The 27,798-nt window shown below is 57.3% G+C and overlaps 5 protein-coding genes across 6 annotated transcripts in view; 2 read left to right on the top strand and 3 right to left on the bottom strand.

The window, feature by feature from the left end:
* Window positions 1–709: 709 nt before the first annotated feature.
* On the bottom strand, window positions 710–12,037 carry NSFL1C (NSFL1 cofactor). Its single transcript, XM_090065216.1, has 9 exons — window positions 11,909–12,037; window positions 11,104–11,201; window positions 9,317–9,391; window positions 8,045–8,210; window positions 6,627–6,719; window positions 5,832–5,941; window positions 5,113–5,250; window positions 1,972–2,136; window positions 710–1,042 (listed from the first exon to the last, which is right to left on the bottom strand). Exons 1-9 carry the CDS (start codon window positions 12,008–12,010, stop codon window positions 880–882), a joined length of 1,110 nt encoding a protein of 369 aa, XP_089921342.1. The 5' UTR covers window positions 12,011–12,037; the 3' UTR covers window positions 710–879.
* A 1,455-nt stretch (window positions 12,038–13,492) lies between these two features.
* Window positions 13,493–16,559, bottom strand: LOC149856841 (signal-regulatory protein beta-1-like). The gene is made up of 3 exons (XM_090065226.1): window positions 15,450–16,559; window positions 14,843–14,963; window positions 13,493–14,556 (listed from the first exon to the last, which is right to left on the bottom strand). Exons 1-3 carry the CDS (start codon window positions 15,706–15,708, stop codon window positions 14,538–14,540), a joined length of 399 nt encoding a protein of 132 aa, XP_089921352.1. The 5' UTR covers window positions 15,709–16,559; the 3' UTR covers window positions 13,493–14,537.
* A 922-nt stretch (window positions 16,560–17,481) lies between these two features.
* LOC149856840 (signal-regulatory protein beta-1-like) lies at window positions 17,482–21,166 on the top strand. Its single transcript, XM_090064100.1, is given in 8 exon segments — window positions 17,482–17,548; window positions 18,034–18,219; window positions 18,318–18,537; window positions 18,539–18,576; window positions 19,152–19,466; window positions 19,886–20,227; window positions 20,430–20,537; window positions 20,739–21,166. Coding segments are annotated over 7 exon segments (1,275 nt in total). The 3' UTR covers window position 20,537; window positions 20,739–21,166.
* Window positions 21,167–21,755: 589 nt separating this feature from the next.
* On the top strand, window positions 21,756–25,161 carry LOC149856839 (tyrosine-protein phosphatase non-receptor type substrate 1-like). 2 transcript variants are annotated; one of them, XM_090064271.1, is made up of 4 exons: window positions 21,756–22,069; window positions 22,964–23,203; window positions 23,690–23,810; window positions 24,097–25,161. In XM_090064271.1, the coding sequence occupies exons 1-4, from the start codon at window positions 21,997–21,999 to the stop codon at window positions 24,113–24,115; spliced, it is 453 nt and encodes a 150-aa protein (XP_089920397.1). In that variant the 5' UTR covers window positions 21,756–21,996; the 3' UTR covers window positions 24,116–25,161. The 2 variants fall into 2 exon arrangements, with proteins under 2 accessions (XP_089920397.1, XP_089920396.1); XM_090064270.1 differs by having other exon boundaries at window positions 22,883–23,203.
* A 1,092-nt stretch (window positions 25,162–26,253) lies between these two features.
* The window catches only part of LOC149856837 (signal-regulatory protein beta-1-like), a 33,045-nt gene continuing 31,500 nt past the window's right edge, over window positions 26,254–27,798 (bottom strand). The window contains 3 exon segments of the mRNA XM_090064267.1: window positions 26,254–26,681; window positions 26,883–26,990; window positions 27,196–27,537. Coding sequence (XP_089920393.1) covers window positions 26,884–26,990; window positions 27,196–27,537 — 449 coding nt within the window. The 3' untranslated portion in view covers window positions 26,254–26,681; window position 26,883.

Here is a 27,798-nt window from a genome sequence, read left to right as displayed (position 1 = left end):
GCGAAAGCAGCCCAGGGAAGAGTCCCTACGGGCACTTCCATTGGTCCTCAACAAACACGAGAAAGCAAACCGAGGGGTAGCCTCTCCCCTGCAGCCTTGGCTTTGAAACCCACATAATTTCCAGCATCTCCATGGCTCAGTTAAAAAAGAATTCTTATTAAAACAAAAATCTCTCTCCATTCATATCAGGTATATCCGTCTTTGCAGCCTTGTCCTTCCCTTTACTTTGTTAACAGAAGACAGAGCTTTCTGGGAAAAAAACAAGGAGCAGGCTGTCTCTCTCAAAGATATGAGGCACCCTCCTCACACACCAAGTCAGAACTAGAGACAGACAGACAGCCTTGCTAATGGAGGGAGACGAGAGAGCCCAGGTTGGACTCTGAGAGGAACATCCACCCGAGCCTTGTAAAGCAGGAAGAGGGAGTCAGAGCTTTACCTCTGACTGGCTGAGAAAACCACAAGCCTTGCAGCTTAAACCCAAGCTTTAACCCCTAGAAAGAAACAAGCCAACTGCTGCTTGCGAGCGCTGCTGTCACAGGCCTGGAACCACTGGGAACCTGGGAGAAGGAACCAGGTCTCAGTATGGAAATTGCTTCCTAGGAGCTGCCTCTCTCCTTCCCTCCCTCCCCTCTACTAAGCATGATGACGCGATCCACCAAGCCAACCTAAGGGCTCCAGCAGGGGAGTTTCTGGCACAATAGGCTGCGGCTCCTTTCAAAACGGTTTGTTTCGTGTGTTTATTTGAAAGTCCACTGATCATCACAAAAACAGGGGAAATGCAACTAAAGAGAAAACAGTCCAGCCAAGACCTAAGACCCCAGAGCTAGGAGGAGATGTGCCGCCGCTCAGCAGGCGGGCACGGGAGGAGAGGCGAGCCCGTTATATTAATCGCTGGACAATGACAGCATTAAGCAGGTTGGCTTCCTTCAGGGTCTGGTTCTCATCAGTCAGCTCTTTGTTTGGGAAGGTGGTCATGAGAACAAAGCTGGTGGCTGCCATTGCTGGCCGGGCATCTACTATGAAGAGCCGGATGTCACGGATCCTGTTGAGGGGACCAAACACATAAGGGAGACCCGGTTACTTCACCCCTGCACCCGCATAGGGGAAAAAGCCCAACCCTACTCTCAGCTTCCTGAACAACCCCGTGACAAAAGGACACGGCCACTCTTAGGTAAATGCTGCTGTTTTACACCTCTGCACCTAGCACGCTGCTTTACATAGACTATGGGTGAAGATAAAGCCCTTCAACACAGGCTGCGATTCCATCCTTTGCATATCTGTCCTAGATTTGCATCTGCTTAAGCAGCTGTACTAATAGCGCTTACACCTGCAAATCGCTAATGTGTCCGAATACCTCGGTGGGTAAAGCTAACCCTGCACACACAGTCCGTAAAGCGCTTTGGAGTCCTTAGGATGGAAGGTGTTATACCGGGGTGGTTAAAATGGCAGATCCGGATAGCAGCCGGACTCCATTTCCCAGCAGCCCCTGTCCGCATTGCTGCTGCCAGTTTCCACAGAGACCCAAGGAGCAGCGGAGCCATGACAGCACAGGGCCAAGGGTTACACCTCTGCACTTAGCTAAGGAGGCTGCTTTACATCAGCTACAGGTGAAGATAAAACCTTTCAACCCAGGCTGCAATTCCATCCTTCTCCTAGACTTGTATCTGCTTAAAGAGTTGTACTTGAAGATAAAACAGAAGTGGCACTAAAGGTTACAAGAGTAACACTGAGGTGTCCAGATGAGCTATCACCAATTCTAACAGCCTTCACTGTTTGGAAAACATTCTCACCTACCAAACAGTAAAAATGACCTGAAAACCCCGCAGTAATTTTGCTCCTATTAACCTCTACAGACCAGTCCCCAGAGCTCCCCTTAGCAGGTGAGCCAGGATTTTAGCATCTGCTCCAGCAGTTTGTAGTGTCATTCAGGCCTTCCCAGTTAGTAATCTGGGTTTCCTGTTGCTCGTGTACCTGTGGCTGTGGTTAAATTTCTGGACCAACCGCCCACCATCTGCGAGCCGGATCTGGATGTTGGTGACAGGCTCCGACTCGTCAATGGTGATGGAGGAACTGGCTTTGGCTTCATTTTCTGCCTGCTGAGCTGGAGAGCTGGAGCCCATCACCTGGGGGGCGGTGCTAAGAAAAGGAAAACACCAAAGGCAGCTTTTAGAAACTAACTTGCTCCATCAGTGTCTGCCAGAAGAGTTCACTCCCTGGCCACATTAACACTCTGGGGCTGGAAATCAGGATTCCCACTCAAAGCAGCCACGAGGCCAACGCATCACAGAGAACAAGAACTCACAAGCCAGCTGGCAGCACACCAGCTTCTTGCACACTGCTCTAGCATTTCCAAACCAGCCACCCCACTGGATCCACAGACTGCATTAGACATTCCCAGGCCCAGAGGAATCTAATCATGGCTTCTGTTACTTGCTCCTCTTCAGTTCAGATTGATCTCACCCAAGTGCCAGTTAATAAAGGAGCACATGACACTCCCATGGACACAATATGGAACATTTAAAACAGTTAAGTAATTCTTTCTCACAGAGCCACTCTGCCACACATGCAAGTTATTTTTTTTTTACACCCAAGGAAAGGAAGAAAAGTTAAACGGTTGAACCAAGGCCAGAGTCACTGCCAGAACCAGGATTAGAACTCATACCCCTAGCTCATACCCTCAGGTTTCAATTTCTTCACATCTCTCATTTTGCTACTATTAGCTAGGAGTTTGCAACAGAGAACAGGAGCAGGGATCAGATCTGGTCAGCATATCACATGTAATAGAGCCTCAAGTGTCTAAATCCCAGGGATAATTAGGGGGCTTGTAGAAGGAATTGGCACCAGTAAGAGAGGAAATTATATTATCTGCTTTTTTTGGCCATTGAAGCCAATAACGTTTGCCAATAATTATGCTGTCTTGCCAGGGCCCTGGACACCTGGGGTTCCCACTGCCCTGCAGGACCAGGGCCCCCGGATGCCTGGGTTCCCTTGGCAAACAGCAGGTTTCCCCTTGAAGACTTGCAATTCAAAGGCAGCAGAAATCCCCAGGCCTATGGCAGGCAGCCTGCATCTGCCCTTACTTGGCTCAGCTCAGCTTAAAAACATCCCCATGCTTAAAAATGGCGGCAGCGCTTGAATTAAAGCTCATTCGACAAATTTTAATTTAAGCAGCCTGCCGCCATTTTTAAGCACCAGGATACATGTGACACAGGAGCGCACCAAAAAAAAGCAAACCAAAGGTTTATGTCAGTATTTACTTTAAAATGATTTGCATTTTAAAGTAAATTGGTTATTAGATCAGCATCAGCTGATATGGCTGGTTAATAATTGGCTATCGGTCTCAGCCAAGAAAACCTTTATTGGTGCACCCTTAATATATATACAAGTGTATGTATATTTATGTAGATATAAACAGATATATAATAATTAGTTTTGTTACATGTGTCTATAAAATGCCACACGTTCCTCTATCCTAACAAAGAGCCAATTATTGACTTTTGAGTAAGAAATAAAACCCCAATGAAAACAGGCCAGTTCAGCCTAACCCTTTTATGGTTATATTTCCTGAACAGGATTATAATAGGATGCTGCTGAGACAGCAGAGGGCTGGTCCCAACCACATAAGAGACCCCTTTCACTGCTACGTTCCTATGGGAGGGGCTTTTATAGTTTCATAGTTCTTAGGCCCAGAAGGGACCTAAACAGATCATCAGGTTCGACCCCCTTCCCCAAGCAGGAACAGGTGCAGCGGTCATATCACCCCAGCCAAATATCTGTCCAGCCTCCTCTTGAAGACTCCCAAGGTAGGAGAGAGCACCACCTCATTTGGGAGCCTATTCCACAGCCTGGCAGCTCTGACTGTAAAGTAACGTCTCCTGATGTCCAGCCTGAACCTTCTCTCTAACATTTGTGGCCGTTATTCCTAGTAATCCTGGCTGGTACCCAAGGGAACAGAGCCTCCCCCAATTCTCATTGGCTCCCTGGTGAGTTTGTAAACAGCCACCAGATCTCTTCTCAGCCTTCTCTTGTGGAGGCTGAATAGGTTCAGGCCCTTTAGCCTTTTTTTGTAGGGCCTGCCCCACTGCCCCTTGACCATGCAAGTGGCCCTACTCTGGACCCTCTCAATCCTAGCCACATCCCTCCTGAAGTGCAGTGCCCAGAACTGGACGCAGTACTCCAACTGTGGCCTGACCAATGCCACATATAGGGAAAGGATCACCTCCCTGGACCTGCCTGTGATGCATATGTAGATGCACAAGGTGTGGCTTCCTCACACTGGTGGCTCATGTTCTTTCTGGAGTCAACAATGACTCCAAGATCCCTTTCTGCCACAGTGTTGACAAGAAGGGTGTTCCCAAGCCTATAGGTGTGTTGCTGGTTCCTTCTCCCTAGATGCAGTACCTTGCACTTGCCCACATTGAATTCCATCCTATTCTCATCTGCCCACCTCTGCAACCTGTCTAGATCTAGTTGGATTCTGTCCCTCCCCTCCAGCGTGCTCACCTCACCCCACAACTTGGTGTCATCAACAAATTTGGACAGCGTGCTTTCCACACCCACATCCAGATCACTGATATAGATACTGAACAAGCCCAGGGTGAATCAGTGCTGCACATACTAACAGGAACAGCCAGGCTATATGTTCCACATCAGCTGTGCTACCATAAACTGCCAGCAAGACTACTGCTGGCTCTCAGCTCTGTCTGGAAGGTCCTTGTATAGAACTCACTTCAGAAGAAAAAGAACCTCTCTCAGATTTAAAAAACATCCATGACCATAGCTCCTTTCCCAGAAAGGAAGTTGCAACCCCTTTGGAATAGGACACACTCAAGCATGACAAGCCCAACAACATGCTAATGCTCTATGCAAAGAACCACTGGTCATTTGTACATGCCATTATCAGACTGGAATACAGGATTCTGTTTGCTGCACACCCAGCCACGACAGCACGGCAGACCGTAGAGACTTATCCAAATAACCCTTCTGCCCCACAGGCACTCTCAGTATTTCCTGTCCAGAAAGATCAAAGAGGCTCTTCTCTTATCTATGCTATTTTGGATGTTTCTTGGGGATGGGCTGTCAGACAGCAAACCAGCCCGGCTGCGTTCTCACCTGCCCAGTTTCTGCCCTTCCCCAGTGAAAGCCCTGAAGACACTTTTGGGTTTTATGTAGTCCTCATCCCGGTGGTCCTCCATGTCCAAGTTCACTTGGCCGCCACGTGCCAGCCTACGGAGCTCTGCTGGGACCTCTCTGGAAGCAGAAAGAGGATGCAGTGCAGTAAAACCCAATCATACAGAGCTGGAGATCCCTTCTGCCAGGAGAAGGCGGCACCTCCTCCACTGCCTTGCCAGAAGTCACCACAAAAAGCAGACCAGTCAGCCTGGAGACTGTCCCCACCTGCAGGGATCTGAGGGTCCTTGAAACATCCCAAATCCTACTTAACTGATGCTGAAAAGACTCACTTTCCAATACCTTGGCATGCCTCAAAGGTTCCTCTTCACCGGCACTTAACTTACTACATGTGACGTTGTAATCCCTCAGGGACCCTTAACCCACATATGGAAGAATCTGCTTCCTTGCACTGAGCCCGCAGCATCTCACATTACTTAGAGACAGGGCTGCCTCCACAGCTCCATGCCTAAAGGCAAATACTGCAGTCCGACCTCCCCATGGCTTCCACATAAAAGAGCTACCGCTAATGGGGAAGCAGTTGGTGAAAAGCACTGTGTACATAAATCTTTGGCTCCCAGGAATCTGGTCTGCCCAGATCCCTTTGTTTGAGAATGCAGGTGCCCCCTCCTCAGGCACGCCCAGCCCTGCACAATGCATACCCTCTGCGGATGGACTCCAGGAACTGGGCATTGGATGGGTCCTGGTAGCTCCTCAGCTCCCCACTGTCCAGGCTGAATCCACTCTTCCATAGCTTCAGTACAACATGCACCTATGATCACCCAAGCAGAATAATTAGTTCCTCTGCAGTGTCCTTAATAAAACACCTAGAAATGAGAGGTAATAGCAGGTAATATCAAACAGCAGACTAAGCCCCAGGGAGGTGGCCTAGTTATAATCAACAACACAAAACCCAACACAATCAATAGCAAGAAAAAGCATCTGCTTGTTGTTCAGTGATCCCGTTCCTGTCCAAGCTGTCCCCCACCAAACCGCCAGCACGGCGTCCCTGCCCTTTGTGGCAATTCTGGCTGAAAAACCAGAGAACCTTGTAGTCCTGGTCCTGCCACTGCTGTTCACCTGAAAATATATGGAAGTTCATTCTCCAGTGCTTTCTACAAACCCTCCATCATGAGCATTACAATCACACCTAGAGCTGCTGAGAAAAGGTCCTTGCACTTTTGAGGCTCTCCCAGGTTTCTAATTAACAAGCTAGCAGAACACTGCCTATGAAACACTTGAGTGTGTGTTAACTCTACGTACCACGGAGCAAAGAGCCTGTGCCAGCCTAAGAACTTGCAAATGCTGGACTGGCTTGCAGCTCAGGTGCCTTCCACTGCCATCAGACTCTGTTGTGCATCATTAAGTTCATCATTAGGGAAAACAGGAACTTTATAGCTCAGTACAGCAATGATTCCCGTTGATTATTCTGAAAACCAATGGTGAGAGATACTCACGTCCTGAGCAGAGTTCTGTCTCCTCTCTCCTGACACATAGGCAGACTCCTCCTCTGGAGCAGCTCCAAGGCGGTACCCTCCCCCAGCAAATGGCTGCAAAAGACCATCCCATAGTAGAGATTAGGGATGAATACACGCCCAGGGAATCATAGACTCATAGAAAGTTAGGATTGCAAGGGACCCCAAAGGGTCATCTAGTCCAACCCCCTGCTCAAAGCAGGACCAGCCCCAACTACATCATCCCAGCCAAGGTTTTGTCTAGCTGGGTTTTGAAAACCTCCAAGGAGGGAGACTCCACCTCCTCTCTGGGTAACCTGTTCCAGTGTTTTACTACCCTCCTAGTGAGAAAATTCTTCCTAATATCCAAGCTCAACTTCCCTTGCTGCAACTTGAGCCCACTGCTCCTTGTTCTGTCATCTACCACTGACAACAGTCCAGATCCATCCTCTTTCGAATCCCCCACCCTTCAGGTAGCTGAAGGTTGCTATTAAGTCCCCTCTCAGTCTCCTCTTCTTTAGACTAAATCAGCCCAATTCCCTCAGCCTCTCCTCACAAGTCACATCCCCCAGCCTCCAAACCATTTTTGTCACTCTCCACTGGACTTTTTTCAATTTGCCCACATCCTTTCTGTAGTGGGGGGCCCAAAACTGAACACAGGAATTCAGAAGCGGTCTCACCAGTGCTGAATAGAGGAGAATAATCACTTCCCCTGACCTACTGGCAATGCACCTACCAATGCAGCCCGGGATGCCGTTATCCTTCTTGGCAAAAAGGGCACACTGCTGGCTCATATTCAGCTTACGGTCCACTGTAACACCCAGGTCCTTTTCTGCAGAGCTGCTGCCCAGCCAGTCAGTTCCCAGCCTGTACTGGTACATGGGATTGTTCTGTCCTCAGTGCAGGACTTTGCACTTGTCCTTGTTGAAACTCAGGAGATTTCTTTTGGTCCAATCCTCCAATTTGTGTCGGTCTCTGACTCCTAGCTCTACCCTCCAGTGTATCTACTACTCCCCTCAGCTTGGTGTCATCTGCAAACTTACTGAGGGTGCACTCTATGCCATCTTCCAGGTTGTCGAAGATACTAAACAGAACTGGCCCCAGGACTGACCCCTGGGGAATGCTCACTCCACTCCCCAAAGGCAGACAAACAAAAGAGTCACTGCATCAGTGATATGGCTAGGAAACTCACTGCTCTAGCAGCCAACTTGTTAGCCAATTAATCACCTGACACCCTGACTGTTCTTGCCATTGTGATACATGTATTAGATCAGCAGTAATAGACAGGCCTAGATACAGCTGTCCTTGAAATAATCCCAGGACTTGACAGTAACAAACAACCATCAGTGGGATGAGGGGGAGAGAATGCCAGGAGGACTCAGCTGAAACGGGGAGGAAAGACAAGCCCCCTTTCCCCTCACTTTTGGTCTGCTCGTCTCCCCAGGGCTCTTGGCTGTCCGATCAACAGCTACTGCTCCATGCTCCTTTGCCCCTTTGAAGAGATCCTCCACCAGCTCATTGGGGCTTTTCTTCCTTGGAGGGCCAACGATCTGCTGCCCACTCCTCTCTGAGCCGCCTGCATAAAACCTAAACAGAAAACACCCCTGTCACTGATGGGCTTGGGGGTCACTCATATGAAGTAATGCATCTCTAGAAGATGGGTCTGAGAAAACCCAGGCTACAGAGCAGGCCCAGAGTTGCTGATCAGGAGGAAGCTGTCCATATGCACAGTTTTAAAGGCCCTGAGAGCTAAAGAAAAAAACTGCTGTTCATGCACATTCAGTTATTGCCAGTTTCTGTTTGACAGTCCTATAGTTTGCATGAAGCATCCTTCTACTGAAGGCAGTTCCAGTAACTGATGGGAATAGAAAAGCCATGACTTAGCAGCTTTGTCTTCTACAACAGTTTGAAAAGCTATTTCTTGGCAAGCCCATAGTTGAATTTGCCAAGTTTAGCAAAAAAAGAGAAGGAAACAGGGAAATGAAAAGCCAGCACAACAAAGACTGGCTAGCTGTATTCCTAAATACTGTGGCCTGCTACATCACTACTTTCCAGGATGATCCTAAGCAGATCACCAAACTGTTGTGCCTAAGTCTACCTCTCTGAAAAATGAAATAATATTCTTAGCCACTTCACAATGCTTCTGCATTTGCTTCCTTCCATTTGCTTTGCAAGTCACCATTACTTGCATTTTAACTACTCGCAGCTGACATGGCAGAAAGCTTCACCACTAACATTTCTTAAATGATCCTTTAAAGATGACAATCCCCCACCCCACTGCAGTCCTGGATGGTAATGGCTCTAAGAGCTCTAATATTATCAAGTATCACCCCTGTAACACGAATACAGATGCCATTATGCAAGCCCCAGAATGAACCCATTAGGGATGGGAAGAAGGACATGCCCTCAGAACTCTGTAACTCCCCACTGACTTTCAACATCCTCCTCAACAGCACAGCTCAGTAACCAAAATGTGCCTATCTACAGAAAGTGCTCACCATGAGCTTACAGGTGCTATTGTTGCTGGCTAGCCTTTTAGCCTAAGACTCATAGTTTTTAAAACCACAAGACTCTTCAATTGATCTGAATTTATAGCAAATAATAAATCAGATTTAAATCACACTGAGCATAAAGTACCATGCTTCTTCAAAAGGAAAATCGCCCACAAATCACATATTTAACTGAAAACTGACCTTTGTCCCTCTTCATCTTCATCCTCCTCCTCTTGGGCATGAACAAGGTCTCTGAATGATGTCACTCGGTGATCGCTAGAAGATGATAACAGAATGAATACATGAGACACAAACATGTATTTCAGCCATGTAATTACTGAGACTTATCAGACCTCAAGGGCAACTTCTACTAGACTTCAACTCCAGTGCGTGGCAGGGGACAAAAGAGCACGTACAGTATTTTCAGTGGTCTTCAGTTTTTGCACTAGTTAAATATCCCTTGTAATCTGTGCAAGTGGCAAGTCAGAAGGGACTGCTGATCACCTAGTCACTGTCAGAAGATAACAGACACTTTGCTCACTCTGTCCCCAACTGCAACACAAACCACCAGTGCATGCTCCTATATGAACCATATCATACCCAAGAGGTCAAGGGACAAAAACTGGAGTTGTGCTTCTTTATGATTTATGAAGGTCTGAAGAGCGGGACAAGAAAAAGCAGCATGGGACCAGAGCAATTCCCGTGGGCCTTCGTTGTGTTGGTACCAGGTCCTGAGTCACCTAGGGTCTGATTCATCACCCCATCAGACCACAGAATCACACTGATGTCTCAGAGCCCTCCTGATACGGCTGAGTGGTGAAAGAGGCTCAAACATCCCGACTCTGAACCTCTGCCTATCTCATCTGTCACAAACTGCTGGAAGACCGTTTCAGACTGGACGTAAGGAAAAACGTCTTTACTGTCCAAATCCCCAGTCTGGAATAGACTCCTCCCAGAAGCAGTGCAAGCACCAACTCTGGATACGTTTAAGAAACGCTTGGATGTTTATCTTGCTGAGGTGATCTGACCCTAGCTGGGCTGGACCCAATGACCTCACAAGGTCTCTTCCAGCTCTAACATCTATGACAACTACAAAATCTATGACGTGCTAGCATCCTAGACAGAGCATATGACAAATCTTCAGTCATTTTCCTTGCTAGCATACTGGAAACACCAGAAGCTTTATCTGCAGAACAATCCACAATAATGCAAATGACCCTGTGTGCCATCTAACTTGCAGGGGTGGCTCAAGCACCTACATTGAACACTTTCAAGAAAAAACTGGATGCCTTCTTGCTGGGATCCTATGACCCGAGCTGACTTCCTGCCTTCAGGCTGGGGCTGGACTCGATGATCTTCCGAGGTCCCTTCCAGCCCTAATGTCTATGAATCTATCTTTGCATTAGGGAGGTAAGCAAAGCTCTCTAACGCAATCAGTAATATTTCCCACTGATCTGTAGTATTTCTACTGCAGCTCTTAACTCAGCTACTAACTGAAAGGCTGGGTTTTGCCATCTAGACACGTAACCACCAGCATCTGGACTGAGACCCACAAATTTGCATGTCTCAGAGTAGTGAACAATGACATGGTACCTCTCTGCTCGTCTGTTAAATGGGGCTGCGTTTCCCTATTTCGCAGAGATTTCATGAGGCCAAATTCATTCATGCTTGAGAAGTGCCTCAACATCCTCAGACAAAGCTTTTGTTTTTTATTGTGCAGTTCAAACCTGTTTCAGAGGAAACCGCCAAGATCAACTGGTTGAACTATCAAACTAAAATCAACTTTGCCTTGAGCAGCGCGGTAAACCAGCCTCTACCATCCTGTGGAGACAGGCGATCACATACAGCTTACAAAACGAAGCTGGAAGGAACTCGTGCTCTGAAAACCGTCCAACGCCAACATCATAGATGTGCCGCAATCATCTCTTGCTCCCAAACCTGCAGACGCGCGACAACCGAGCCGGCAAGACGGGCAACGCTCCGCTCACCTGGGCGCGGTGCCCCTGGAGACAGAGCTGGGCGTGGGCTGAGGAAGCGTCACAATGTCATCATCGCCCCCGTCTTCATAGAAACTAGCCAGGGCCAGCTGCAAAGTCAATAACGGCAGAAGCACCGATGAAGGATGGTGACTGCCCAACGCACCCTCCCACCAGACCCGCGTCCGCGCGGAGAGCGGGCAACATGGCCCTGCCATGGGGGCCTCACGCAACCGCACTCTCCCCAGGTTGCCCTGCCCACCGCGGCCTGTTGGAGATCAATGGGATCACAACTGCGGAGCCACTGCCCTGATCAAGCGATAAGGAGCAAAGGTGTGGAAACAGCATGGGCAGGCTGAACCTCTGATGGAGCTGGGGCCAGGGAGAACCCTCCCACAAGCTGTGGCTGGAGGGCACGGTTTGGGGTAGTGGGGGGGGGGGGGGGGGCGTCAAACGAGTGGCCCATAACTCTGCACTGCAGGGTCCTGCTGCAGTTCCCTCCCCCACCTAGAAAGCCCTTCTCCTCTCCAGGTCACCGCCCAAGGTCACTGCCCCCCCATGCCACCTGGCAGACGTAACGTTTAACACCCTGCCAATCCCTGGCTGGAGAGTCATTGTGAGAAAGAAGGCGCAGAACACGGCCTGAGGCCCGTGTTTGTGTGTGGGTGTGGGTGTGGGTGGGGGGGGTAGCCTCCGCACCCGCGGGCCCGGCTGCACCGCTGGGGGTGGGGGGGGCTGGCAGACGTTAGGTTCATGGCGCGGTTCATTGGTCCCTCCCCTCCTCCGGGCCCGCGCGGGGCGGTGGGGGCGGCCGCACCTGCAGGTCGCCCCCGGCGGACTCGAGGAAGAAGCGGGCGCGCTCCTCCTCGGCCCCCGTCACGGCCACGAACTCCCTCAGCGCCTCCTGCCGCTCCGCCATCTTGCCGTGCAGCACCCAAACCGCTCCGCCCCCCGCCGGAAGTGGGTGTCCGTGCTCACCCCGCCGGCCGGAAACACCGGCCTGCGCCACGCCGCCCCCTGCCGGCCCGGAGGGGCAGCGCCCTAAGCGGGGCGGGCTGTGGGTCTATCTACGTGTATCTATCTAGCTATCGATACAGATATCGATCTAGATCTGTCCGTATCTAGACCTACCTAGAGCAACCTGTATCTACCGTTCAATACAGATATCTGTCTAGATCTGTCTATAGCTATGTGTGTATATGTATGTATATCAATATCTATCTACATCTATCCAGCTCTAGAGCTAGATCTATCTACCTATATCTATGTGTATATATCTATATCAATATCTATCAGTCAATATAGATATCTATCTACCTCCATATCTAGATCTATCTACCTATCAATATATCTATCTATATGTATATATCTATGTATATCTATCCATATCAATATCTATCTATATCCATATCTAAATCTAGATATCTATGTATATCTATCTAGCTATATCTATCTCCCTATCTATATACAGCTACTCCTCACTTAACGTTGTACCTACGTTCGTGAAAAATGCGACTTTAAGTGAAACGAGCTGTTAAGCAAATCCAATTACATCGCAGTGGTCACAGGCACACCTTGCTTCATTTAAAGCCGTGCAATGTTTAGCAATAACGCTGTTTGGCCACTGCCTGCAATAGGTAACCACTGTGACGTAATTGGATTTGCTTAACGTTGTTTCGCTGAAAGTCGGTTTTTCAAGAATGTAACGACGATGTTCAGTGAGGAGTAGCGGTACCTACTAGCAGGCAGTGACCAAACAGCATTATCACCAAGAATTGCACGACTTTAAACCAGTGCTCTCTAATAGATCAGCGACAACATAACGAAACAACGTTAACCAGGATGACGTTAAGTGAGGAGTACCTGCATATATGTATATGTATATGCATATATGTAAAAGAAAGAGCTCCGCTTTTCACATTCCTGAAGCACAGACTTTAAGAACAACACCACAAATCATGAGCGCTGGCGACACTGCACATGTGGCCCTGCTAGTGACAGGCATCCTCCACCCCTGCCTGGGGTTCAGATACTTCCAGACCCTTTGGTGGGCATCCTACGTGCGGGCTTGAGTCTGGAGACTTGGTGTTCAGGTGCCCCTGAGTTTCACTTGCCCTCATCTGTACGGCTGCAGGAGCAAGCTAGGGAGGAGTCTCCCATTTCCATGAAGCTGGTGTGTAGTCAAGATCCTCCCACTGGAAGTCAAAGTGAGAAGCTAACAATAAGGCTGTCGTAGGAAGTCCTGTCCGCAAGCAGACATGGGTGCACCCTCCACTACAAAGGGTCATTTTAATTGCATTACCTCAGTGAGGGTATTCCCCCGTCACCACCATGGATGTGGTATTTGACGCGTGCAAGACACTTCCAGTTTGTTCTGGAAGCGCAGACCTTTCCCAGACAGGGCATCGGCCTGCCCCGAGCGCGGGGCGCTTCCCACGCCACACGTGCAGGGTAATGAGAGCAGCCTGGCCCGGGCACCAGCTGCTCCCGGGCAACCTGCATGGTCAGCGGGAGCTCGGGTCGCAGCTGCATGAAGCGGGATTGGTAAAGCCCGGGATGTGCCCAGCTGGTTTGGGCTGGCACGGATCAGCCCGCACCAGGCTGTGCTGGGAGGACAGCGTGCTGCACTGTCCAGATGCTACCTTCGTCTTTGCCAAGGGACACAGATGAGGCTCTGCCCGTCTAGAAGGAGCGCAAATGGTTTATTTTCAAAAAGGAATTACTGCACAAGCATCTCCTGGTGCTCCTGGCTGGAGCTCTGCCAGGGGCCAAGGCAGCAGAAACAGTGCCGTGGAGCAGGGGTGGGGCTGTGCTCCCTGCTGCCATCACCCTGGCGTCCCAGAGCACCAGCCAGCAGCCACCCCGTGGGTCCAGCGCTGCACCTACCCCCAGGCCGCTCAGCTACCAGCTCAGGGTAGGTGCTGCAGGAACAACGTAAGATCACCCTGCTCCTACCCAGCCCCAGCATGAATGTCTGCAAAGCTCCCCGCTCCTGCAGCCCAGGCAGGGAGCCTCTGAGCCCCACGGCCCAGCCCAGGCCACTCAAGAGCTCACGATGCAGGTTCCTGGGCCACACGGCGCTGGGAAAGGCTCGGGAATCACGGGCATTTCTCTTTTTGCATTGTACACACTGGGAATCAGCTCCCGGAGCTGCAGGTCAGCACAGGGTGGCAATGGGGGCTGGGCAGGGAGGCATGTCGGGCACCCGTCCTGGCAGGTGCTGCTCTCATCCACGGGAGAGAGCAGTGGTCCACACGCTGGCCTCACCCCGGATGCTGAGGGGATAGCAGGGATCACTGCCGCTCCACCGAGGACCCGGTGCCTGGGCTGCAGGGGCGGGGGCTGCTGGCAGAGGTGCTGGCAGGTGGGAAGCCATGCAGGAAATGCTGGAGCTAGACCCAGGGCGAGAGCACGGGGCAGCCAAAGAGATGGAGGAGGAGGGCCCCTTAGCTGTTGTCTGTGCGCCTGTGAGGAGGACAAGGCAGGGGACAAGGCATCGTGAGTGAGCTCCAGTCTCCAAGACTCAGCACAGGGTGTGATGGGCACAGCCCCAGAGGTTGACGCTCTGCCTCCTGCTCCTGGGTCACTGGCACCGTGGACTGCCCAGGCCCTCCCAGAGGAGGAAGAGGAGGAGGAGCAAGGCAGCCCAGGAAACAGTGACCCCAGAGACCTCCAGCCCGCCATGCCAGCCTCTCTGCAGGGCTCTATCCCTGCCACCTGCTCCTGGCCCCCGGGAGAGGGACCTCATTACCTTCTCAGCAAGAAGAAGAAGAGCAAGAAGAGCAGGACAGCCATCAGCACTTTCTCCAGGGCAGCCCCGAGCCAGAACTCGGGGCTGGACAGGAGCCCTGGCCCCGAAGCGGAGGCTGGATCTGCGGCAGAAATGCACGGGGTCAGCGGACACACTGGAGCCCCGTGGGAAGGGTCCCCACCGCTACCCCCAACCCAGGCCGGAGGATGCGTGGCTGCTAGCCCTCCCCCCAAGCTTGCAGGCAGCTGGGCTAGGACTTGGGGCAGCCCGCACGGGGCGCTGAGATGGCCCCGTCGGGCGCCAGCAGGGTCTGGTGCAGCTGGCCCAGGAGTTTTGCACAGAGGGGAGGAGCGGACACAAGGCTGCCTGCCCTGCCCCTATGCTAGCACAGGCGCCAGAAGAGATCTGACCCCTCCTCGCCACCGCTGCGGCTGCTCTGCTGAATTTAGGGCCATTTCTCTGCGAGCCTATCTAGGGCCGAGACAGAAAACGTCCCGAGATCTGCAGCTCCCTCCGGGGAGGCGTCCCTGTCCTCACGTCCCCTGCCGCCTGCATCCCAGCGGCCCAGTGAGTGCCTGGGCCGAGCGGGGTTGGGGGCTGCACTCACCATGCACAGACACCACCGTGTACGGCCCAGAGAGGAACTCCATCATTTCAAGGAACGATCCTCTCCTGAACTTCACGCAGTAATAGGTGCCGGCGTCCTCGGGGCGGATGTCACTGATGCGGATGGAGTAGTCCGTGGGAGAGCTGGCTGCAACCCTTGTGACCCGGGGCAATGACTGTGTCTCTTCAGAGACGGGCTGGCGGTCCCTGCCCTTGCCCTTGAACCACTTCACCGGCCCTGCTGGTACATGTGGAGGCATGGTGCAGTTCAGCACGAGCGTCGACCCCACTGACACCGACACCGAGTTCTGGCCCCTGGTGCCTAGGACACAGGGGACAGGATGGGACAGGGTGAGGAGACGGCGAGGGAAGGTGGCACTTTCTGCAGGACGTGGGAGTCGATATGCAGCGATGGCTGGCCGTCACGTCCCGCTGGGGCTGGGAGCTCTGCACAAGCTGGGCTTACCCGTCAGAGGCAACGGCAGGCAGCTAGTGCTCTTTAAAGGGCTGGACAGGGGAGGGGAAAGGCCGCCAAGACCTCTAGTGCTGACCGCCTGGAAGCCGTGTCGGGGTCACCTTCTGGGGCTGTGCAAAGGGTCAGCTCGGGCCTTTACTCCCCCCTGGACACTGGCACCAGATCACCATCCTGATGCAGCAGGGCCGTGCCCAGCCCCGGGCTGGTTTAGTTGCCCAGTGGGCCCTGCCCTAACGTCGTGCTGTTTACAGGGATGCCTGTGGTCTGAGGGGGGAAGTCTTGCCCCGGGCTGCATTACAAGACAGGAAGCAAAGAGGACGAGAAAAACGTGGAGCAACCTGGACCCGTTCAGCTCTGGGGTGCTTGGGGCCGTGGGCTCCTTGCCCTTCGGCTGCTCCAGACGCTGAAGTCAGGGTGGGACAGTAAAGTCAACGTGCAGCTCAATGACAGATGAAAAGCAATATTGATACGTGCTACTTATTATCCTCACTACGAGAAGCAGCAGTCCAACGTGCTGCATGGTGGCAGTGCCTGGAGACCAGCCGTGAGCAGGACCCCGTGGGCTTGGGGACTAACCCACGGCCGCGTCCATCCATGTCAAAGCAGAAGAGCCTGTTCAAACTGCAGGACCCAGCCCTTGCCGAAGGAGGGAAGTTCCAGTCCCCGCTTGCCGCAGCCCTGAGAGACGAGTCTCACTCCGGTTTTGGTTTCCTACATTTAAGCAGCGAGGTGGACGCTTCCTGCACTGGCCCTGCCCCAGGGCACCGACTGGAGCGGGGCAACGGGGTCAGGGAGTTGTCTGAAGGGGTCCGCAAGCCCCAGGCAGGACCCCGAGCATCTTGCACCTTGGCGGCGTGCGGATCCCTGGGTCCCTTTGCAGCCGGGCGGTGCGTGGAGCTGCAGCCTCCTCTGCTGGCTGCTCGAGAGCACCGGGCCAGGAGCCAGCGCGCCTCGCCCCGGCTTTCTCCAGGCCTCCCTGCTGCCTTGTCCCCAAGCTCCCGATCGCCTGTGCTTGGCATCCCAGCCTTCACGGGGCGTGCCCCGCCTGCCTTGCGTCTGGGATAGGCACCGTAGGAGGCTTCTAGCAGGGACAAGAGCCTGCGGCCCCTGCTAGGCTCGGTGTCCTTGACCTCACCCAGGCAGGAGAGACGGCTGGGGTAGAATTTGCACTCGGGACCTGGCAGCAGGGCAGAGGTTTCCTGCTGGACAGTGCACCTGACCACGCAGCACAGCAGCCAGCTCCTTCCCTGGCTTGAAGCCTGCGCCGTGGTGCTCTGCCCAGAGCTGCTGCCCACGCGACAGGCCCCCGGCAGGCGAGAGCAGGGCGGAAAGGGCCAGGCCCCCATGCCAGCCTGTGCCATGCTGCACTTCGAACGGGAGAGGGAAGCTCGTAGAGGAAGCACCCTTCATTTGCACTGGCCTGAACGCAAGAAGCGTCCATGCAACTCACTTCCTCTTGCTTCACGAAGCGACCACAGATGACTCTGGGCTTCTCAGCAGCCCTGCGTAGCCCCGGGTCCGGCGGCAGCCCAGCGGGCTCCCCTCCCAGACCACGGCCATGGGCACGCGGGCTCCCGGACCTGGCTGGTGCCTGCTGGTGCTGGTGCTTCTCCCGGACGCCGGCGGTGAGTGCGGGGTGCAGAGCCCGGCGGGGCACTGACGGAGTCGTCCGGATCCTGGCCAGCGGGATGCCCCAGCCCCGTGCGATTTTGCAGCTCCCTGGCTGGTGCTTAGCTCGTGCTCGGGTTGCACATGCAGAGCTGCATGTGGCAGGGGCTGTCCTCTTGGGTCAAGCCTGTCCAGGCTGAGCCCAGGTTCCCCTGCCCAGCGCCCGACCAGGAAGTTTGTTGCAAGAGGCTTCATCTCGGACCCGCCTGCATTCACCCCTTGCAGCACAGCGCTGAGCCCAGTGCCCGGGAGCCCTTCTGTGGGCACCCCCTCAGCCGCCACGTCTGCTCCAGGCCTGGCGTGTGGGGGTGCCCGGGGGACCCCGGGAGCGGGTGGCTTGCAGAGAGCCAGGCACGTCCCTGTTATCTGCCTTCACCCTGCACCAGCCCCTGGCCCCGGCTTTCGCGGCTTCAGCTCCTCTGCTGCTGCCCCGCGCCTGCAGAGCACGTGCACGCCGCCCCGGGGCTGTCCGCAGGGGCCACGTCAGGACAGCATAAAGCCACGTCTGTGGTGCCCCTCGAAGCTGCCCCGCACCCGCTCCGGGAGGGGCCTGGGGCAGGGTGGAAATGCCGGGCCCTGGCCTGGGACTCGGCTCCGCTGAGCATCACACCCTCACCCGACCTGTCCTGTGCGCTGTGTCCCAGGTGTCGTGGTCCAGGAGTACCCGGTACTGCAGTCCCAGGGCCCCGTGTCGGTGTCGGCGGGGGAGACGCTCCAGTTGAACTGCACCACGCCTCCGCGCGGCAGCACCAGGGCCAGTGAAGTGGTTCCTGGGCTCGGGCAGCGGCCGCCGGCTCGTCTATGCAGAAACAGTGTCATTCCCCCGGGTCGGAAGGGCTGTTCCCGGCTCTACTTCAGACTACACCATCTACATCAGTGATGTCCACCCCGAGGATGCCGGCACCTATTACTGCGTGAAGTTCAAGAAAGGATCGACTGATGAGGTTGTACCGATCCGGAGCAGGCACGGTGGTGTCCGTGAGCGGTGAGTGCATCCCCCCCTGCCTGCCAGGTCCCAGAGCAGGCAGGAACCGCCCGGCCCAACGTCCCCCGGGCAGCCGGGGTCCCGGCGACGGGCTGAGGCCGTGGTGGAGGTCTGCTCCGTGGGCGGTGGGCGGCAGGGGTCAGTCCTGGGGGAATCGCTGTTCACACCCAGCTGCAGGAATGAGCTGCAAGGTGCACGGGGGCTGGGGAGGGTGAACCTGGGGCTGCTGAAGGGTGCTCCGGGGTCTGGGTGAGGCCTCCGTGTTCCCATGAAGCGCGGCAGGAGCTGCTGGTCTTGCAGCCCCAGAGCGAGCTAGACAGGCTGTCCCCAGCCAGAGGACGGTCTGCAGATCCAACCCCGGTGCCGCGGAGCGGGCTCAGCCGAGCCCCTGCAGGCACCGAGCCCCCACAGCCCCAGCAGCTCTCTTCTTCCTCTTCTTCACCTGCTGCTGCATTTCCCCAGCGCTGCCCCCCGACCTCCAGGCACCAGGCCAGGGCCGGGGGACGTGGGTCCCATGGGGCTGGGCTCAGGCTCTCAATGACAGCAGTCAGTCTGATGCGCGCTTCTCCCTGCAGCCAGCCCGTCTGCCCCATCCGTGTCCGGCCCCGCCAGCAGGGTCGAGGCGGGCAGCCCCGTGAGCTTCACCTGCACGTCCGAAGGGTTCTCCCCCAGGGACATCGCCGTGACCTGGCTCAAGGACGGGGCCAAGCTCAGAGCCCAACCGCCCCAGATCCTCCCTGAGCACGGGAGCGTCTCCTACCGCATGTCCAGCACCCTGGCGAGGACGCTGACGGCCGGGGACATCCGCTCCCAGCTCACCTGCCAGATCGAGCACAGCGCCACGTCGGCTCCGCTGCGGGGGACGTACAACCTCGGCCAGGCCCTGCGAGGTGAGGAGCCGGCGGGGCCGAACCGGGCGCTCCCATCGCTGTGCAGGCCGGAAATGGGAGCTGAGCTGATGGGCAGGGCACCAGCCCCATTTTAAACCACGCAGTGAGAGCGAGGGTTTGTGGGGTTTTATCCCCGGGGGCAGGGCGAGTCTGCACCATCCTGCACCTCGTTACCTGCACTCACTTCAAAATGTTCCCTGTCCCCAGGGTCTCTGTGGGGCAGGGCTGTGGTGTGCAAAGGGGTCTGGGGCATAAATTTGCACCCCCGAGACACGCCAGGGGCCCAGCACGAGAGGCTGCACCTGCTTCAGAGCTGGAGTCAAGCCTCAGCTCTGGGACGTAGGCCCAACACGCGCGCGCCTACGACCCTCCTGCAGTTGCTCAGGAAGAGCTCCCCTGTACGGGCTGTTTTGTTCCAGTCTCCCCCAGGCCCCGGCTGGCCACCAACTACTCTGGTGCCGTCCCCTTGAACGAGATGGTGGCGTTCACCTGCAGCCTGGAGGGGTTTTACCCCAATGTGGCGAGGCTCACCTGGATGGAGAATGGGGATGAGACCAAGCCAGAGAAATCCCCGTCCCCGACGGAGAACCCAGACGGGACCTTCTCGCTGACGAGGACGCTGGAGGTGCGGGCGACCGAGCAGAGGAACCAGTCCACGTTCACCTGCCGGGCCGTGCACGACTCCCAGCCCCCCACCAGCGTCAGCCGCAGCCTGACAGTCGCTGCGATGAGCACCGAGGCGGAGGCGCAGCAGCAGGCAGGTGAGCGCCCCGGCGCAGGGGCAAAGCCGCACGAGGAAGGCGGATGCAGAGCCCAGGCCGTGTCCAGCTGCAGGGAGCCTGTGACGGCGCAGGGACGGGGCGGGGGACCTGAGGCAGCACTTCTTCTCGGAGCTGGGCTCTGTGCACCCCCCCATGCCCCTGCACAGGGCCCAGCCCCGCTCATCGCGTACGTCCCCACCAGGCCAGTGTCTGCTGTCCAGCCCGGGGCTCTGGGTCGGGTACGTCCTGGGGAAGGGCCTCATCGGCGCCTTCCTCTTCTTCCTCTTCGTGCGCAGGAAGGAGCCGTAAGGTAACGGGGCTTTCCCGTGTCCGGAGGGGGGCTGAGTGGGGACGTGGGCTGGTGCGGGCAGGGCTGGGGGTGCTTGGGGAGACAGGTGGGGCCAGGGGAGCTGGGTGCCGGGGTGAGAGCAGGGATGCGCTGTGTGCAGCGCGGGGGCCGTGGGGAGCTCCTCGGGGACCTTCCCACCCGCTGCATCCTTTCCCTTTGCAGCTCCCGGCTGCTTTGCCGCCTCGGCCGCTTGCAGACTTGGAGGCAGCCTCTCTCCTCAGAGGCAGGATGGAGCTCACCAGCTGCTCCACGCACCCCGGGCAGGGGCTCCGGTCCCGGCTGCTGCCCCCCACCCCAGCCCGTTCCCCAGCAGCTTTGCCTTGACCCAGTGCAGGAGCCGGCTCCCTGCAAGTGCAGTGCAGCCGTGTCATTCGCTCCCTGACCATGCCGCGAAGAGCCGCGGGGCCGTGCGCAGCGTCCCTAGGTGTCCTGCAGGCCCTGAGCTGTCCTGGGAGCATGGGCGCCTGGTCCGGCCGCTCAGTCTTGCTCCCGAGGCCGGTGAGGACTGGGCGCTCTGCAGAGGCAGGCTGTGCTGCTGTCTCTGTCGGCTCCTGTCACTTCTGTTTGGAAATAAACCACGCTAGACATACTTGCACCTGCCCCATGTGCAGTCCTGGCCTGATCTGAACCCTGGCCTGTCCCTGCGGCAGGGGGGGAGTGACCATCCCAGGGCACTGCCCAGGGCCCTCGTGCCCTGTTGGGTTTAACTTGTTCAGCCTGATGCTGGACACGAAACTCCCTGCACAACCAGAGGGTCCAACCTCCGGCCCCCAAATGGGGTCACATCAGCAGGTGACCCCATTAGACTTTAGTCTGAGCTGGGGCCAGCCGGGGCTGCAGGAGGCCCACAGAGCAAGGGGCCAAAGCCCAGCTGGAGGACAGCCCGGCCTCTGGGTGGGTCCGCGTCTCTGGGAGTGTCCTGGGCAGCACGGGCCGTGTCTGGGCCTGGCCGGCATTGGGGCGGCCCGGCTGCGGGCAGGTGCCAGGTGTGGTGGTAAGACGCTTCAGTGCGGGGGCAAAGCTGTGGGCTCGTCTACCCGGCGTGTCCGCTCTGGGCGTGGGAAGATACCCCGTGTGCTTCTCATCCCCGTTTCCTTGCACAAACCTGGACTCTGGGTGGGAGGCAGGTACTTTGCCCCCCTGGGCTTTTGCTGCTGGGTTGTCTGTGGGCATCAGTGTGGGAAAACATGATCGCCGTGCTGGGAGAGGGGAGGGCTGAGGCTCCAGCCGGCCCAGTGCTGAGCCCGTGTCCACAGGGCCGCGGCGCTGCCTCCCTGGGACCGGCTGCTCCACTGCTCTGCTGCAACCCACTTCCTTCCGCATTTTGGAAATCCCTTCCGACCGGGAACCTCTGTGTTCCTGCGCCCAGGGAGAGAGGACCTGGGTGGCCGTGAGGAAGGGTCCCCACTCCGCTGTCACCATGGCCACCTTGGCCCCTGGACCTGGTTGGTGTCTGCCAGCCCTCGTGGTGCTGCTTCTTGTGGACGTCCCAGGTGAGTATGAAACCCAGCTCCTAACCCGCCCACCTGCAGTTTGCACAGGTTCTTCTGCTTTGACATGGATGGACGCGGCCGTGGGTTAGTCCCCAAGCCCACGGGGTCCTGCTCACGGCTGGTCTCCAGGCACTGCCACCATGCAGCACGTTGGACTGCTGCTTCTTGTAGTGAGGATAATAAGTAGCACGTATCAATATTGCTTTTCATCTGTCATTGAGCTGCACGTTGACTTTACTGTCCCACCCTGACTTCAGCGTCTGGAGCAGCCGAAGGGCAAGGAGCCCACGGCCCCAAGCACCCCAGAGCTGAACGGGTCCAGGTTGCTCCACCTTTTTCTCGTCCTCTTTGCTTCCTGTCTTGTAATGCAGCCCGGGGCAAGACTTCCCCCCTCAGACCACAGGCATCCCTGTAAACAGCACGACGTTAGGGCAGGGCCCGCTGGGCAACTAAACCAGCCCGGGGCTGGGCACGGCCCTGCTGCATCAGGATGGTGATCTGGTGCCAGTGTCCAGGGGGGAGTAAAGGCCCGAGCTGACCCTTTGCCCAGCCCCAGAAGGTGACCCCGACACGGCTTCCAGGCGGTCAGCACTAGAGGTCTTGGCGGCCTTTCCCCTCCCCTGTCCAGCCCTTTAAAGAGCACTAGCTGCCTGCCGTTGCCTCTGACGGGTAAGCCCAGCTTGTGCAGAGCTCCCAGCCCCAGCGGGACGTGACGGCCAGCCATCGCTGCATATCGACTCCCACGTCCTGCAGAAAGTGCCACCTTCCCTCGCCGTCTCCTCACCCTGTCCCATCCTGTCCCCTGTGTCCTAGGCACCAGGGGCCAGAACTCGGTGTCGGTGTCAGTGGGGTCGACGCTCGTGCTGAACTGCACCATGCCTCCACATGTACCAGCAGGGCCGGTGAAGTGGTTCAAGGGCAAGGGCAGGGACCGCCAGCCCGTCTCTGAAGAGACACAGTCATTGCCCCGGGTCACAAGGGTTGCAGCCAGCTCTCCCACGGACTACTCCATCCGCATCAGTGACATCCGCCCCGAGGACGCCGGCACCTATTACTGCGTGAAGTTCAGGAGAGGATCGTTCCTTGAAATGATGGAGTTCCTCTCTGGGCCGTACACGGTGGTGTCTGTGCATGGTGAGTGCAGCCCCCAACCCCGCTCGGCCCAGGCACTCACTGGGCCGCTGGGATGCAGGCGGCAGGGGACGTGAGGACAGGGACACCTCCCTGGAGGGAGCCGCAGATCTCGGGACGTTTTCTGTCTCGGCCCTAGATAGGCTCGCAGAGAAATGGCCCTAAATTCAGCAGAGCAGCCGCAGCGGTGGTGAGGAGGGGTCAGATCTCTTCTGGCGCCTGTGCTAGCATAGGGGCAGGGCAGGCAGCCTTGTGTCCGCTCCTCCCCTCTGTGCAAAACTCCTGGGCCAGCTGCACCAGACCCTGCTGGCGCCCGACGGGGCCATCTCAGCGCCCCGTGCGGGCTGCCCCAAGTCCTAGCCCAGCTGCCTGCAAGCTTGGGGGGAGGGCTAGCAGCCACGCATCCTCCGGCCTGGGTTGGGGGTAGCGGTGGGGACCCTTCCCACGGGGCTCCAGTGTGTCCGCTGACCCCGTGCATTTCTGCCGCAGATCCAGCCTCCGCTTCGGGGCCAGGGCTCCTGTCCAGCCCCGAGTTCTGGCTCGGGGCTGCCCTGGAGAAAGTGCTGATGGCTGTCCTGCTCTTCTTGCTCTTCTTCTTCTTGCTGAGAAGGTAATGAGGTCCCTCTCCCGGGGGCCAGGAGCAGGTGGCAGGGATAGAGCCCTGCAGAGAGGCTGGCATGGCGGGCTGGAGGTCTCTGGGGTCACTGTTTCCTGGGCTGCCTTGCTCCTCCTCCTCTTCCTCCTCTGGGAGGGCCTGGGCAGTCCACGGTGCCAGTGACCCAGGAGCAGGAGGCAGAGCGTCAACCTCTGGGGCTGTGCCCATCACACCCTGTGCTGAGTCTTGGAGACTGGAGCTCACTCACGATGCCTTGTCCCCTGCCTTGTCCTCCTCACAGGCGCACAGACAACAGCTAAGGGGCCCTCCTCCTCCATCTCTTTGGCTGCCCCGTGCTCTAGCCCTGGGTCTAGCTCCAGCATTTCCTGCATGGCTTCCCACCTGCCAGCACCTCTGCCAGCAGCCCCCGCCCCTGCAGCCCAGGCACCGGGTCCTCGGTGGAGCGGCAGTGATCCCTGCTATCCCCTCAGCATCCGGGGTGAGGCCAGCGTGTGGACCACTGCTCTCTCCCGTGGATGAGAGCAGCACCTGCCAGGACGGGTGCCCGACATGCCTCCCTGCCCAGCCCCCGTTGCCACCCTGCGCTGACCTGCAGCTCCGGGAGCTGATTCCCAGTGTGTACAATGCAAAAAGAGAAATGCCCGTGATTCCCGAGCCTTTCCCAGCGCCGTGTGGCCCAGGAACCTGCATCATGAGCTCTTGAGTGGCCTGGGCTGGGCCGTGGGGCTCAGAGGCTCCCTGCCTGGGCTGCAGGAGCGGGGAGCTTTGCAGACATTCATGCTGGGGCTGGGTAGGAGCAGGGTGATCTTACGTTGTTCCTGCAGCACCTACCCTGAGCTGGTAGCTGAGCGGCCTGGGGGTAGGTGCAGCGCTGGACGCACGGCGTGGCTGCTGGCTGGTGCTCTGGGACGCCAGGGTGATGGCAGCAGGGAGCACAGCCCCACCCCCTGCTCCACGGCACTGTTTCTGCTGCCTTGGCCCCTGGCAGAGCTCCAGCCAGGAGCACCAGGAGATGCTTGTGCAGTAATTCCTTTTTGAAAATAAACCATTTGCGCTCCTTCTAGACGGGCAGAGCCTCATCTGTGTCCCTTGGCAAAGACGAAGGTAGCATCTGGACAGTGCAGCACGCTGTCCTCCCAGCACAGCCTGGTGCGGGCTGATCCGTGCCAGCCCAAACCAGCTGGGCACATCCCGGGCTTTACCAATCCCGCTTCATGCAGCTGCGACCCGAGCTCCCGCTGACCATGCAGGTTGCCCGGGAGCAGCTGGTGCCCGGGCCAGGCTGCTCTCATTACCCTGCACGTGTGGCGTGGGAAGCGCCCCGCGCTCGGGGCAGGCCGATGCCCTGTCTGGGAAAGGTCTGCGCTTCCAGAACAAACTGGAAGTGTCTTGCACGCGTCAAATACCACATCCATGGTGGTGACGGGGGAATACCCTCACTGAGGTAATGCAATTAAAATGACCCTTTGTAGTGGAGGGTGCACCCATGTCTGCTTGCGGACAGGACTTCCTACGACAGGTTAGGGTTAGGAGCTGGGACGTCCACAAGAAGCAGCACCACGAGGGCTGGCAGACACCAACCAGGTCCAGGGGCCAAGGTGGCCATGGTGACAGCGGAGTGGGGGACCCTTCCTCACGGCCACCCAGGTCCTCTCTCCCTGGGCGCAGGAACACAGAGGTTCCCGGTCGGAAGGGATTTCCAAAATGCGGAAGGAAGTGGGTTGCAGCAGAGCAGTGGAGCAGCCGGTCCCAGGGAGGCAGCGCCGCGGCCCTGTGGACACGGGCTCAGCACTGGGCCGGCTGGAGCCTCAGCCCTCCCCTCTCCCAGCACGGCGATCATGTTTTCCCACACTGATGCCCACAGACAACCCAGCAGCAAAAGCCCAGGGGGGCAAAGTACCTGCCTCCCACCCAGAGTCCAGGTTTGTGCAAGGAAACGGGGATGAGAAGCACACGGGGTATCTTCCCACGCCCAGAGCGGACACGCCGGGTAGACGAGCCCACAGCTTTGCCCCCGCACTGAAGCGTCTTACCACCACACCTGGCACCTGCCCGCAGCCGGGCCGCCCCAATGCCGGCCAGGCCCAGACACGGCCCGTGCTGCCCAGGACACTCCCAGAGACGCGGACCCACCCAGAGGCCGGGCTGTCCTCCAGCTGGGCTTTGGCCCCTTGCTCTGTGGGCCTCCTGCAGCCCCGGCTGGCCCCAGCTCAGACTAAAGTCTAATGGGGTCACCTGCTGATGTGACCCCATTTGGGGGCCGGAGGTTGGACCCTCTGGTTGTGCAGGGAGTTTCGTGTCCAGCATCAGGCTGAACAAGTTAAACCCAACAGGGCACGAGGGCCCTGGGCAGTGCCCTGGGATGGTCACTCCCCCCCTGCCGCAGGGACAGGCCAGGGTTCAGATCAGGCCAGGACTGCACATGGGGCAGGTGCAAGTATGTCTAGCGTGGTTTATTTCCAAACAGAAGTGACAGGAGCCGACAGAGACAGCAGCACAGCCTGCCTCTGCAGAGCGCCCAGTCCTCACCGGCCTCGGGAGCAAGACTGAGCGGCCGGACCAGGCGCCCATGCTCCCAGGACAGCTCAGGGCCTGCAGGACACCTAGGGACGCTGCGCACGGCCCCGCGGCTCTTCGCGGCATGGTCAGGGAGCGAATGACACGGCTGCACTGCACTTGCAGGGAGCCGGCTCCTGCACTGGGTCAAGGCAAAGCTGCTGGGGAACGGGCTGGGGTGGGGGGCAGCAGCCGGGACCGGAGCCCCTGCCCGGGGTGCGTGGAGCAGCTGGTGAGCTCCATCCTGCCTCTGAGGAGAGAGGCTGCCTCCAAGTCTGCAAGCGGCCGAGGCGGCAAAGCAGCCGGGAGCTGCAAAGGGAAAGGATGCAGCGGGTGGGAAGGTCCCCGAGGAGCTCCCCACGGCCCCCGCGCTGCACACAGCGCATCCCTGCTCTCACCCCGGCACCCAGCTCCCCTGGCCCCACCTGTCTCCCCAAGCACCCCCAGCCCTGCCCGCACCAGCCCACGTCCCCACTCAGCCCCCCTCCGGACACGGGAAAGCCCCGTTACCTTACGGCTCCTTCCTGCGCACGAAGAGGAAGAAGAGGAAGGCGCCGATGAGGCCCTTCCCCAGGACGTACCCGACCCAGAGCCCAGGGCTGGACAGCAGACACTGGCCTGGTGGGGACGTACGCGATGAGCGGGGCTGGGCCCTGTGCAGGGGCATGGGGGGGTGCACAGAGCCCAGCTCCGAGAAGAGAAGGTGCTGCCTCAGGTCCCCCGCCCCGTCCCTGCGCCGTCACAGGCTCCCTGCAGCTGGACACGGCCTGGGCTCTGCATCCGCCTTCCTCGTGCGGCTTTGCCCCTGCGCCGGGGCGCTCACCTGCCTGCTGCTGCGCCTCCGCCTCGGTGCTCATCGCAGCGACTGTCAGGCTGCGGCTGACGCTGGTGGGGGGCTGGGAGTCGTGCACGGCCCGGCAGGTGAACGTGGACTGGTTCCTCTGCTCGGTCGCCCGCACCTCCAGCGTCCTCGTCAGCGAGAAGGTCCCGTCTGGGTTCTCCGTCGGGGACGGGGATTTCTCTGGCTTGGTCTCATCCCCATTCTCCATCCAGGTGAGCCTCGCCACATTGGGGTAAAACCCCTCCAGGCTGCAGGTGAACGCCACCATCTCGTTCAAGGGGACGGCACCAGAGTAGTTGGTGGCCAGCCTGAGCCTGGGGGAGACTGGAACAAAACAGCCCGTACAGGGGAGCTCTTCCTGAGCAACTGCAGGAGGGTCGTAGGCGCGCGCGTGTTGGGCCTACGTCCCAGAGCTGAGGCTTGTCTCCAGCTCTGAAGCAGGCGCAGCCTCTCGTGCTGGGCCCCTGGCGTGTCTCGGGGGTGCAAATTTATGCCCCAGACCCCTTTGCACACCACAGCCCTGCCCCACAGAGACCCTGGGGACAGGGAACATTTTGAAGTGAGTGCAGGTAACGAGGTGCAGGA

Source organism: Crocodylus siamensis, chromosome 10 (genome assembly GCF_052110815.1).
Source record: "Crocodylus siamensis isolate JL-2025a chromosome 10, ASM5211081v1, whole genome shotgun sequence".
In the NCBI taxonomy this organism is placed as follows: domain Eukaryota; kingdom Metazoa; phylum Chordata; order Crocodylia; family Crocodylidae; genus Crocodylus; species Crocodylus siamensis.
This window is presented reverse-complemented; position numbering and strand designations above follow the sequence as displayed.